The sequence below is a fragment of the Mixophyes fleayi genome, chromosome 2 (assembly GCF_038048845.1).
Source record: "Mixophyes fleayi isolate aMixFle1 chromosome 2, aMixFle1.hap1, whole genome shotgun sequence".
NCBI lineage: Eukaryota > Metazoa > Chordata > Amphibia > Anura > Limnodynastidae > Mixophyes > Mixophyes fleayi.
In genome coordinates this window covers 169,486,383-169,499,375 of record NC_134403.1, presented here as the reverse complement: position 1 = coordinate 169,499,375, position 12,993 = coordinate 169,486,383, and the positions used below count along the sequence as shown (strand labels likewise).

Below are 12,993 nucleotides of genomic sequence, written 5' to 3'. Positions count from 1 at the left end.
GCGTGGCAAGAGACTCCCATTTCGGCCTTTAAGGGATCCCTACAAAATAACTATTTTTATATATGCCCCTATTTCTGACTGATACCGTTATTATGAGATATATTTCATGAAATTGATAAACATAAAGAGGGTAGCCTGATCATCCTGGGAGACTTTAATATTAGTAGCAGATCCCAAATTAGACAGATCCACATTGCAGCATTTTCACCTTAACCCTGACCCTATAGGCCCTTGAGAGATTATACATACATCTCTTCAGTGCATAATTCTTATTCCCGTATTGATCTTATCCTTTCTGATAAATGGTCATTACAAGGTACCACAAAGATCCAGCTTTTCCCCAGAATGTGGTCTGCCCATGCTTCGCTGATCTGGACCTGGCAGCTAGAAGACATAAACTTACCCCTTAGGCCTTGGTGACTGCCAAGTTATCTGTTAACACTACCAGAAGCTAAAACCGCTCTCAAAGGAGCCCTACTATTGTATTTTCAAACTAATCCTTCCATATATAATTTTTGATGCTCTTTGAAAGTGGTGATGAGGGGAGTAACTATCCAGATGGGTTCCAGACTTGAAAGAGCCCACATACATCGCCAAAGTGATGTGCAGTGGCCGCTCTGATTGTGTTTTAAACACAATCAGAGCAGCCGGGCAGCACACTCTCCCTGCCTGTCTCTGCCGAACAGACCTGCACATAGCGTTTTCAAAAAAGGGGGTGGGTACTAAATCCCCCCCCCCCCCCCCTTAAATCGCCCCGGGTAAAAAAAATAAATCTAAATCCGCACCTGGTGAGGTGGATGCTAAACTTGAAGTCCTAGAATCACAAAATCTCACTCTTTTACAGACCTAAACCTGGGGCCCCACTTAGAACAAATGAGAACATCAACAGATTACTGAAAATTAAAAACAAAACAGAACACTGGTCTAATTTGGTGGGCCCTCTGGTCATTCCGGGCCCCATACACTGGTACCTTGTGTACACCCTGATGGTGTCCCTGCTTGTCACTACACAGTCAGTGATCTATGTTTTATTCCTCTAAAGTATCAAATGGGTATTAATGATAATGAAGGTAATAGTCGTTAACCAAAAAACGTTTGTTCCAATGCTTTTGCTTGGGTAGTCACATCATGTTGTGGTTATTAAACATGCATAAGTTAAAAAATATATGATTATTGCATTTAAACAAAACTTACCAGGCTAAATATTTTGTAGGAAATTGCAATTTCATATATTCCAAGAGTTCATCAAGATAATTTCTTCTTGTAGATTTTAATGAAAATATTATTGCAAATGATGATGATTTATAACAATTTTTCTTCAGATATATTTTTTCCAGCCTGTGTTGAACTCCTATGTCCTCTGACATTTTTTATCACATACCAATTGTAAGCATGTAGTCAAGGGAGGTACAGTGCATCGCTTGGCTCCTTAACAAAATTTGGGTAGGGACCCATTGATGTCGCTCTAGCCTCCCCGGCCCCCATGCCTGTGGCATGCACCAAACTGGCAGAAGAAACTCTCGCTCTGCTCTCAAAAGAGAGGGCCTCAGGGGTATTGCAGGGGCAGCTGAGCAGGTGGGGAAACATGGTATTGCTGGGCTCCCCTTCACCTACAGGCTCTGTAGCAGCCATATCCCCTATACTTCTGCCACTATATATAGCTGTTTTACAATCTTATGTCTAGGTCAGCTCAGGAATGCTTTTTTTTCTATTTAGAATATTAGTTGTTGATGTTCGTTTTTGTGTCATATGTCTTATTCTATAAAACGATCAGGCCAATTTGTTGTGGATTTGGGTGTTAAAAGATTGTTACTTTCTTTTTGTTCAAAGTTAAACAATTCATAGACAACAAACTTGCCCTGTAACTTCTAAGAACTTAGTAAAAAAATATAATTTAACCTTACTTTCTTCTGCAGCGCTATTAAAGAGAGGCAAAAAAAGTTGTATTTTCTAAGGCAAAAAAACCTCCGGTGCTAATGAAGAGATTAAAGATTTATAGGCAATAGAAATAAGGAATAAAATGTTAAGACTGTGTCGGGAAATAATAAGTTCTAACATATTGTATAAATATCAACTCCTGATGTAAATGAAGCGACTAAACAATCCCACTGAAGCTAGTTTTTTGGGCCTATTGCACACCCTATTCACAAAAACACAGATACAAAAGAAAAAGAACAGCGTTGTACAGATTAATAGATCATCAAAAATGTGGAAACTCACATATAGATTTCATATTAGTAAATAATAATAAATAATAAAGGAAGGTCTCTATATTAAAAACATGTATTTAATTAACCCACAAGATATATAAAAAATATTACTAAACACATAATACTGTATGTATATGGAATGTACTATAACATGTAAAAAAGCTCCAGACAGGGTTCCAGCATTATAAGTTCAAATATATCCAACACAGTCCATAGAGAACCTTACTACAAATGTAATCTAAAGAATCCCATATCGCACTCATTTAGGAAAATGGTGTCCCCACTTGATGATATATGCTCAGTAACAGATCCCACTTGTAAAGTTCAATGGAGAAAACAAGGTCCTTAGTGTTGTAACAATCCAGATTAGGTTTTTCAGACTTTATTTTACTAAGGAGTGGAATGAAAGGATAATTATGGACAATCCCAATGTTATATAAGGTAAAGATACTTCTTACTGGTGTCAAATAGAAGCAAACCCTCTGGAGAGATGTAAAGCTGGACGTGCATGCACAAAGATTGCAGACATATCATCTGTAGCGTCCCCAGGGACCACTGGTTAGTGCAACCTGCTTACACGTCCGGTTATGGAGCAAGGAAGGAAAGTTTTAGTTCCGCCTGGACCGTAATGTTAGAAGAAAATCTGGAACTTAGCGTCCTGTAGCTTCCAGCTGACACGTTTCGTCTTGCAAGGTCAAGACTTTCTCAAAATTACATTCCCATTCCATTACAAAGGACTTAAGTCCTTCCGACATCTGTAGGATCAGTTGCCTTCCATCCCCTGGCTGACATGACACTTGTACTCTGCCGCTCTACCCTATTGCTTTGGTGCACAAGTTGCTCACTGCAGGAGCGAACACGGTGACTGATACTGTGAGGGCAGCAGGGCAGGAAAAAGGAATTCTTATTGTTTTCCTATTTCTGATATAAGTTAACAGCCAGTGACCAGACGGTCATGGAAGATGGTGACCAGGAGGCGAAAATATAGTTTCTGTCATCCCTAGGATAGTGTCATGCCTCATAGAGGGAACAGCACTGTGTCCCAGCTCTGTGTGTGTGTGGTAATATCTGCCCCAAAAATAAGGCCATGTGTGGGGGACATACCTCAGCTTTCCTTTTTCATACAAATACAGGTTTAGGTGTGGCTGATTGCTCATTGATGTGCACTGTGTACATGACATGTCTTCCTTATAATACACAAATATAAAATATATGTTCAAATAGAAATCTATATAGTTCATTGTCTGTTAGAAATAGAATAGAAAATAGCTGATGCCATTACTTTTTCTGTCATCTTCCTGAATTGACAGGGAACTTTATTTTTAACACACTAGAATGTTTCTGAACCTGTCTCTTCCATCTTATTTACATACTGGAGCTACTGTTATTAGACAGTAAATGCCAGAATTTATATTTTATGTAAATTCATGGTGACCGGCACATTTGTACACTGTCATTCAACGTATTCTGGAAACAGTAGGTTTTGCAAAACAAGTGTAGCGTCCACACCAATTGCTGCCAGACTCTGTCTTCTCAACTGTTCACATCTTTCTAAATCGCTAGTCTGAAGCATTCCTTTGTGAAACAAAAGCTAATTGTTTTACAGTTTTTAACAGTTTCAAGTAATAATGCAACAACATTTGCCATTGCTAATTGTTTTTCCTTTTTCTTTTTAAAGGATTGTGTGCAGCTGAACCAGTACAAACTGCAAAGTGAAATTGGCAAAGTAAGTTCACAGTAAATGATGTCTACATAATTTGATTGGTCCTAAACAAGACCGAAATAGAATTCATGTCAACATCCTGTCAGACATAGATATGTAGTGACAACATTCAAAAATCAATATCAACTTTTGCTTGTCCACCAATTGAGTTCAGATTTAGTTTGCTTTAATAAACATCATGGGTATAGGAACCCAACTAGCCTTATCCTGCTCCTCTCTGAAGATCTGTTCAAGTGTAATATTATTTGCTTCTTATCCACTGCGGCTTTACCCTGGCCAATGATCGAGAGGCACTTTATTATTTTTCTTTGCATACTGTGTGTCCTATTCTCCCGATCTTTCCAGTTGTCCTACGGACTGTACTGTACTATATTCTGCAAATGTCTTCACATACAGATTAGAGGCACATGTTTATAATTTACAATAGAACTATGGCTAAAAATATTATCCAGGGAAAATTAAGAAATTAGAAATTGTGTGTAATGTAAACATGTTTTACTATAATCTACCATTACTTATAGAACAGTTGTCTGCGTCTTCCTCAGGCCAAGTTGACAAGTTGATGTCAAGTTTCTCAATGTTGAAAAACAGTTTATTATAAAAACAAAAAATGTCAGGAACCCTAGCAGCACTAAATACATTAAAAGGCCTGACATGTATTTAAAACTACACAATATTTTATTTTAATTATAGGTACAAGTATATTTCCAATTAATTTTGTTTATGACACTGACAAAAAATGCAAAGAAGAATGAATTCATGTTTTGTTAGTGACCTTATCCTGTTCTATTTTATATAAACAAAAGTGAAAGGTCACAAGACACAAATCTGCATTGTCTGCTCAATCCCGAGATGACACGTATTAGGTTTCCATCTTCTTTCAAAAGAAATGAATTAAACAATAACCTGTTGTAAAAATGTGTTAGCCTGCTGTATATGCTTTACTGTCAGACAATCCTCTATTAGATGATGCTTTGTAATGGAAACAATATACATAATATAAGCCTCTTTGAAACAGAGATAAAGTTGTTAACACTTAATAAAAACACTGCTATATAGCTTCGAGCACTCAATTTAAGTGGAAAGACATTCATGTAAGGTGTTAGAAAATCACATTTTCATAGATTGAGGGGCTAGATGCAAGATTATTATGACCTCAGGTTAAATTCTGTACTATTAATTTAGATAAGCGTATGAGAACCGTAACACATGATCACTGAGGCATCGTAGATCTCTAATGACAAAGGAACATTTATGTAGACATTTTTTTTTTTTTTTGGTTTGTTAGCTGTTGGTCATAAAAATAGGGCTGACTATTACGATCCCTATCCTTTTGCTCTGATAATATCTCCAGGTTTTTCATTTGTTTACATTGTGTGTGTGTCTGAACTTTAATTACATTCATTTGCATCTGGAATACATATCAAGCTGACTGGGTAATTAGTTTAACCAGCAAGCAATCAATTCTCATGGAGCTGTTACTTTGGCAAGCTTTATGAACAATTGACAATGTAAAATGTCCACTGCAAGAACATCCCAGACTGCTTAATTCTAGTCACAATGGCACTGTGCCATGTGGATATATTATTTTTTTTTTAGTCCAGACTCTCTTGACTAAGAGAAAATAAGTGTAAGACATTTGTATGCAGTGTCGGACTGGTGCATGAACACTGGGGAACTGCAATGCTAGGGGCCCACCAGAGGGGGTGTGGCCAGTCATCATAGAGGCGAGACTAGACGCTAGAGGGGGAGTGGTCAGCCCACGAAGGACAGCTAGCACCATAGTGTAGTATATAAAGAATGCAGTGTGTGTATAAAGAGTACACAGTCTGACCTGCCCCTTAGATTGGGCAGAACAGTCATCATAAATCAGGATTGTCCCACTAGACCAGGCTTGGCTAACCTGTGGCACTCCAGGTGTTGTGAAACTACAAGCCCCAGCATGCTTTGCCAATATATAGCAGCTTATTGCTGGAAGGGTGTGCTGAGACTTGTAGTTTCACAACACCTGGAGTGCCACAGGTTAGCCAAGCCTGCACTAGACTCAGAATATTTGACAGACTGTCCTACCTGTTCTTGTCACTTTTACCACCTGTAGCTGCTGGTTTCTTTAGTTGCTGCTTGTCTGGATCTTGGAATGTTGAGGGCCCTATTTGGAAAAAATAATGAGTACATTTAGAAGATTCCAACCAGCCCTGCCATTAAATCAATAGGACCAACAATTAATACTTAGGCCTTCTTCCAGTCCCAACATTAAAGTTATAGTATTCCCATTTAATAAACCTATTTCCCTCCCTCCAGACAGCCCCTGCAATAAATCGCATTTATGTATAATAAATATACCTATTTCCCGCAACCGTCACTGCCATTAAATAATTCATATTCACATTTAATTAATAGCCCCCAAACCACCCCATCTTAAATTAAATTGTCCCATCTTCACCCTAGAAAGAAAATAGCACCCGTTATTTAGCTACCACCTACCACACACACATTACATTGCCACAAGCCCGCTGTGCCATCACACACACATTACTGTGCCCCTGAATCACCATGCTGGGCCTCCTTATGATCACACTGCGCCCTCCATGCTGTTTTTGCCCCCCCTTCATCACCCTGTGTCATGCTGCTTTTGTTCCTCCCTTCTCCTGGCCCCCCTTCACTCTGCCATCATACTCCCCCTCCACTCTGCCATCATGCTCCCCCTCCACTCTGCCATCATGCTCCCCCTCCACTCTGCCATCATGCTCCCCCTCCACTCTGCCATCATGCTCCCCCTCCACTCTGCCATCATGCTCCCCCTCCACTCTGCCATCATGCTCCCCCTCCACTCTGCCATCATGCTCCCCCTCCACTCTGCCATCATGCTCCCCCTCCACTCTGCCATCATGCTCCCCCTCCACTCTGCCATCATGCTCCCCCTCCACTCTGCCATCATGCTCCCCCTCCACTCTGCCATCATGCTCCCCCTCCACTCTGCCATCATGCTCCCCCTCCACTCTGCCATCATGCTCTGCCATCATGCTCTGCCTTCATGCTCTGCCTTCATGCTCTGCCTTCATGCTCTGCCTTCATGCTCTGCCTTCATGCTCCCCCTTCATGCTCCCCCTTCATGCTCCCCCTTCATGCTCCCCCTTCATGCTCCCCCTTCATGCTCCCCCTCCATTCTGCCATCATACTCTGCCATCATGCTCCCCCTTCACACTCTGCCTTTACACTCTGCCTTTACACTCTGCCTTTACACTCTGCCTTTACACTCTGCCTTTACACTCTGCCTTTACACTCTGCCTTTACACTCTGCCTTTACACTCTGCCTTCACACTCTGCCTTCACACTCTGCCTTCACACTCTGCTTTCACACTCTGCCTTCACACTCTGCCTTCACACTCTGCCTTCACACTCTGCCTTCATGCTCTCTTCTTTCTTCCATTCCCTCACTTACCTTTTCTATCTGATTCTTTCTTCTCTTCTGTCTTCTGTCTTCTGTCTGCGGCGCTCCTCACTGAATGTCGGGCGTGATGATGTGACGCCCGGCATTCAGTGCGCACGGAGCCAGCGCCGCAGACACGCAAGGTTTTTTGGGTTTTTTTTGTCTTCAGTTACTCGCTCCCCCACCAACAAAGAGGGGAGCGATCAGGTCGGGGCCTAACGGGGGATAGACCGGTCCCCCGGTGGGCCAGTCCGACCCTGTTTGTATGCAAAGCCGTTTAATCTGAGGAAAAGGCAGTTTAGATTAGGGGTGTGCACCGGTCACTTTTAGTGTTTTGTGTTTTGGGTTTTGGGTTCTGATTAGCTTGAGGTTTTGGGTTCTGATTTGTTTTGCCAAAACACCTGACGAAAGGTTTTGGTTCTGATTTAGGGTTTTGGGTTCTGATTTATTTTTAAAAAAGCATAAAAAGTGCTAAAATCCAGTTTTTGGGTTTTTTTTCACTCCTACGCTATTATTAACCTCAATAACATTCAATAACAATCATTTTCACTAATTTCCAGTCTATTCAGAACACCTCACACCTCACAATATTGTTTTTAGCATCAAGGTAGCTGGATGTCTAAGCTAAGCGACACAAGTGGGCAGCACAAACACGTGGCCCATCGTAGGTGGCTGTGTAGGCTTGAATGGCCTTTTTCTGCTCCTCCAACCTCTGCAGCATATAGAGGGTGGAGTTCTAGCGCATCACTACCTCTTGTTTTCGTTGATGACAGGACATTTTCATTATTTTTTTTATTTGGCAGCAACAGTGAACGTAATTTAATTACTTTTAATATTTGATACGAAGCTTTCTGGACTGCGTAGTGGAGTGGCCCCGGTACCCAATTTGGTACCGGGGCCACAATACCTCCTCCAACTGGTCTGAATTCCACTGCACAGATGGCTGCTCCTACATCCTCTGCAGCATATAGAGGGTGTAGTTCTAGCGCGTCACTACCTCTTGTTTTCGTTGATGACAGGACATTTTCATTATTTTTTTTATTTGGCAGCAACAGTGAACGTAATTTAATTACTTTTAATATTTGATACGCAGCTATCTGGACTGTGTAGTGGAGTGGCCCCGGTACCCAATTTGGTACCGGGGCCACAATACCTCCATCAACCGTCTAAATCCCACTCCACTGATGGCGGACACCAGACGCACGTCTAACACCAACATAGCTGTTACAGCCGCAGTTATCCGCTTTGCAATAGGGTGACTACTGTCGTACTTTGTGCTCATGGCAAATGACTGTTGGACGGTCAACTGTTTGGTGAAAGACGTAGCGTTTTTACGACTTCCCCTCTGGGAAGATGACCGACTACCAGCAGCAACAGCAGCAGCGGCAGTAGTAGGCGTACCGCTGCAGGATTCCTCGGATAAATCCCGGTTTGAAGAGGACTCAGTCTGGCTGGTGACATGGCCTGCAGGACTAAATCTGATGGAGATCGTGGAGGAAGTTGACGAGGAGGGTGTTGGTGGTGTGTATCCAACAGGACCAAGGGATTTAGGTGTCCCTCGACTGATGACGGTCCTAGCCCCAGTTCCTGAACTAATCACTGAACTATGAAGGTTATTCAGGTGACGTATAAGGGAGGATGTCCCTAGGTGGCCAAAATCCTTACCCCTGCTTATTTGAGCTTTACATAAGCTACATATGGCCATACATTTGTTGTCCGGATTGGGATAAAAATAACTCCAGAACGAAGAGGTGCATTTCTTGGACTTCTGACCAGGCATGACGATGGGCTTTTTCATCCCATGGACATCAACTTTTTCCCCCCCTGGTGCCTCATTTAAAATAACCACATCAGTATCCTCCTCGTTAAGTTCCTCCTTAGCGCCAGCTACATCAATAGCCTCCTTGACACCTTGATTATCCAAATCTGGATCTACACTGTGGGTGATCCTTCCAGCATATGCAGAGGGTGTGCTGCAAATGGTGGATGGAGTCACCTCTTCCCGTACAGTGATGGGAAGGTCAGGCTTCGTAACCACCAACACCCTTGGACTCGCCTTGGAGATTTGTGATGTCATCTGTTTAGAAGGCAGAGTTGTTTGCTGTGTTGTTGCTGACAGCATAACTCTTTTAAAAAATTTTAAGGGGGAGGGGGGGAGGAGGGCTTAGATCCTTGGGTGAAGCTGAACCACTATTCCTGAACACGGGCAAGGGCCTAAGCCGTTCCTTGCCACTCCGTGTCGTAAATGGCATATTGGCAAGTTTACGTTTCTCCTCAGATGTTTTCAATTTTCTTTTTTTGCTAATTTTAGTGAACTTTGGGTTTTTGGATTTTACATGCCCTCTACTAGGAGATTGGGCATCGCCCTTGCCAGACGACGTTGATGGCATTTCATCGTCTATGTCATGACTAGTGGCAGCAGCTTCAGCATTAGGAGGAAGTGGGTCTTGATCTTTCCCTACTTTATCCTCCAAATTTTTGTACTCCATTATATGCAGCACAAGAGAGCATACCCCTAAACCACACACACTTTGGGACTGCTGAAACAGTGAACGTAGTAATATAGATTGCAGTTCCTATTTTTTGGGACTGCAGAAACAGTGAACGTAGTAATATAGATTGCAGTAGCTATTTTTTGGGACTGCAATAATAAATTGCTCTATAATATTTTTTATAAAAAAAATTTATTTTTTTATTTCTTTTTTTAAGATTTTTAGATAATTATCAAATTACTATGGACTTAGCAGAAAAGCATACAGGACAAAAGCACCACTGGACTCAGCAGGACAGACACTGGCCAAAGCACCACTGGAATCAGCAGGACAGACACTGGCCAAAGCACCACTGGAATCAGCAGGACAGAGCACTGGACAAAAGTACTACTGGACTCAGCAGGACAAAGCACCACTTGACTAATAAACTAATCAGCAGGACAGAGCACAGGATCAGAAACAACCTCCCTCTTCCACTAACCACAGGGAGAATGAAGGTGGCGGCCGCGAGCGGGGCATTTATGACATCCGAGTCTCGCGAGATCCGACGCGAGACTTGGATGTCCGACGCGAGACTTGGATGTCATAGACTCGTTTTCGAGTCCTTGGGCGGCCGGAAGTACCCGAACAGTGCTCGGATCCCGTCGGATCCGCACTGTTCGGGTGGGCTCGGATTAATCCGAGCCCGCTCATCTCTAGTTTAGATGTGCGTATAAAACATTAGGATCAGCTAGGTAGCACTGATTGAGTGACTTTTTCAGAAAAATAAATCCTTTTAGATGTTAATGCTTAAATCCCATGTGTCTGATGAAATGCATGGACATTCAGCTGTGTTCTGCATTGTAAACACAGCTTTCAGTGAGTTCGGTTGTCGAGATCGTTGGTCTCTATGTTCAACATGACTCTACATGCTGACGTGTTCAAGCACTGGTTAGACTTGAATGTTGCTTGCAGTACTCATGGTCTGGTTAAAGCTTGAAACAAATGAGCAGTGTTATTGACTGTGTATTTCTTATAATGATCTATGTTTTGTACAGGATTGTATTGTGTAAATTTCTATTGTATTTCTGTTGTATTGTGTACGTAGGGATCATTTTAAATAAATCACGTTATATTAGTTGTTACACACTATAAATATCTAATAACACCTCTACCCTCACTCATCTGACTGAAATGCTGGGTAATTGGTGTAAAGGATGTATCCACAGACATATCTGTTTCATGATATCACCGGGAAATTATACACAAATAGCAGCAGGCTCTTGCTGCTGGGTATTTGTAACCCCTGTGATGTCAGGGAGTTAGTGTGGGAATGTATCAAATCAACAAACTAATGATTTATGCCAGGTATGCCTAATTCTATTTGTGTGACCTTGTGACAGATGAATAACTAGAAAAAGTGACATGGATGTGAGTATGGTTTATATCCTCATGTGCTGCCTGCTGTGTATCAGTAAAGCAATGTTTATTTTCCAACCTAGCATTTTGTTTTGCATTTCACGTTCAGAGCATTGACACATTTGCTTTTATACGTTTCCAAAGTAAAGTCCTAAATTTATTATAGACCAATTACCTACACTGCAAAAGGTTTACCTCCTACACTTCTGCTGCAATAATTTTTCAAATTATGACTCAAGGTCATCTTCATGAACTAGATTCAAAATAATAAGAAGCAACATACAAATAATAATGTTATCTCTGCTCCGAAAAACAAACAAACAAGTGCTTAAAATAAAGAGAACAGTACAAGTAGCCACTTTATTTGAAAGTGTTGTTTGTTTTTTTCTATATTTTAGGTCTGTGACATTTTTTATTATATATAAAAATTATTTACCTAGTAGCTGTTATACAACATTCAGATATATAAAAATGATTTACCTAGTAGCTGTTGTACAACATTTAGATATGATATATTTCAATCACACTATAACCAGTGGTACTGAAGGACAACTTTTCTGGGACTACTAGTACACTGCTGGTGTCCGCAAGGCAAATTTAAAGATACGGTAACCAGGTCATGAAAAACAGAGTCTGTATTCTGCCAGTATTGTTAAACTATACCCCGTTTTCAAAGAATTCTGCTTAGTATCCTACTACATATGTGCAATATGAAGTACAACACAAATTTGATAAGAATGTAATGCAGTTCTGAATTGGCAATAAACCGTACCCTTTAACCAAGATATATATCTTTCACCAACACCCATTTGACTAATAAACAGGGAGACCATTTGACCGTTAATCCTGATCCTGATCTTGATATTGCTCTCAACATTTATGGTGACCAGTGTCAGGATAAGCACTGCCTACTGTTCTATACAACTGCTGAGATTTGGAGGACACTGCCTCTATGATCTCCAACAGCCAATTGGTGTTGAGTTATAACTGTCTCTTTATTGTACCTTTCCTTAATCCGGTAAGCCGCCCATATATATAGCAAAGCAGTGCAACGCTAAGTATAGGCTGTACATAGCGCTTCAATGGAGCTTCACTGTACAGCTGTGGAGGGTTCACTGTACAGCTGTGAACCCTTCACTGAAAAGAACCATGGTTTCATGTGAGGGAAGGAGAATTCCATGGATCTCCCATATTTGCTGTATGTGGGGGAATTATTTCACTAAGGGCTGGTCCACTAAAATGGGGCGTTATTGTTTAAGTAACCACTGATAGGTAGAAATGCAGCTTCTATATTAATTCACAGTCTGTAGTAGACAAAACCGTGATTGTTATAAATGGAGGTTGTTCTTCTCCATCATTAGTCCCTGCCCCAATAGAACTTAGTCTGAATTCCCTAGCACACACACAGACAGACTAGGGTCAATTTAATTGCAACCAATTGGCCTACTAGTATATTTTTGTATTGTGGGAGGAAACCGGAGTGCTTTACAAATGGAGGTTATTCCTCTCCATGAAATCTAAAAGCCAAGTTGGATTAAATAAATAGTGTTTGGCTGGTGGGAATCTAGAAAAGAGGAAGTAATAATTTCTACCAATTGCTACTGTGGTTGTTCTTTGTACCCCATTTCCAACAAGAAATAATTTTGTGCTACATCATATAAAAAAAAACAAACAAAAACAAAACAAAAAACAACTGCACAATTTAGACTTTGTGCAAAAGTAATACTCTCCCCATGCACT

The 12,993-nt window shown here is 41.1% G+C and overlaps 1 protein-coding gene across 4 annotated transcripts in view; it reads left to right on the top strand.

Moving 5' to 3' along the window:
• CAMKK1 (calcium/calmodulin dependent protein kinase kinase 1) overlaps positions 1-12,993 on the top strand; it is a 293,477-nt gene that overhangs the window by 122,445 nt on the left and 158,039 nt on the right. For all 4 annotated transcript variants that reach the window (XM_075194965.1, XM_075194968.1, XM_075194966.1 and 1 more), the window contains exon 3: positions 3,889-3,936. In XM_075194965.1, the coding sequence (XP_075051066.1) occupies positions 3,889-3,936 (48 nt within the window). The remainder of the gene's footprint in view (positions 1-3,888; positions 3,937-12,993) is intronic.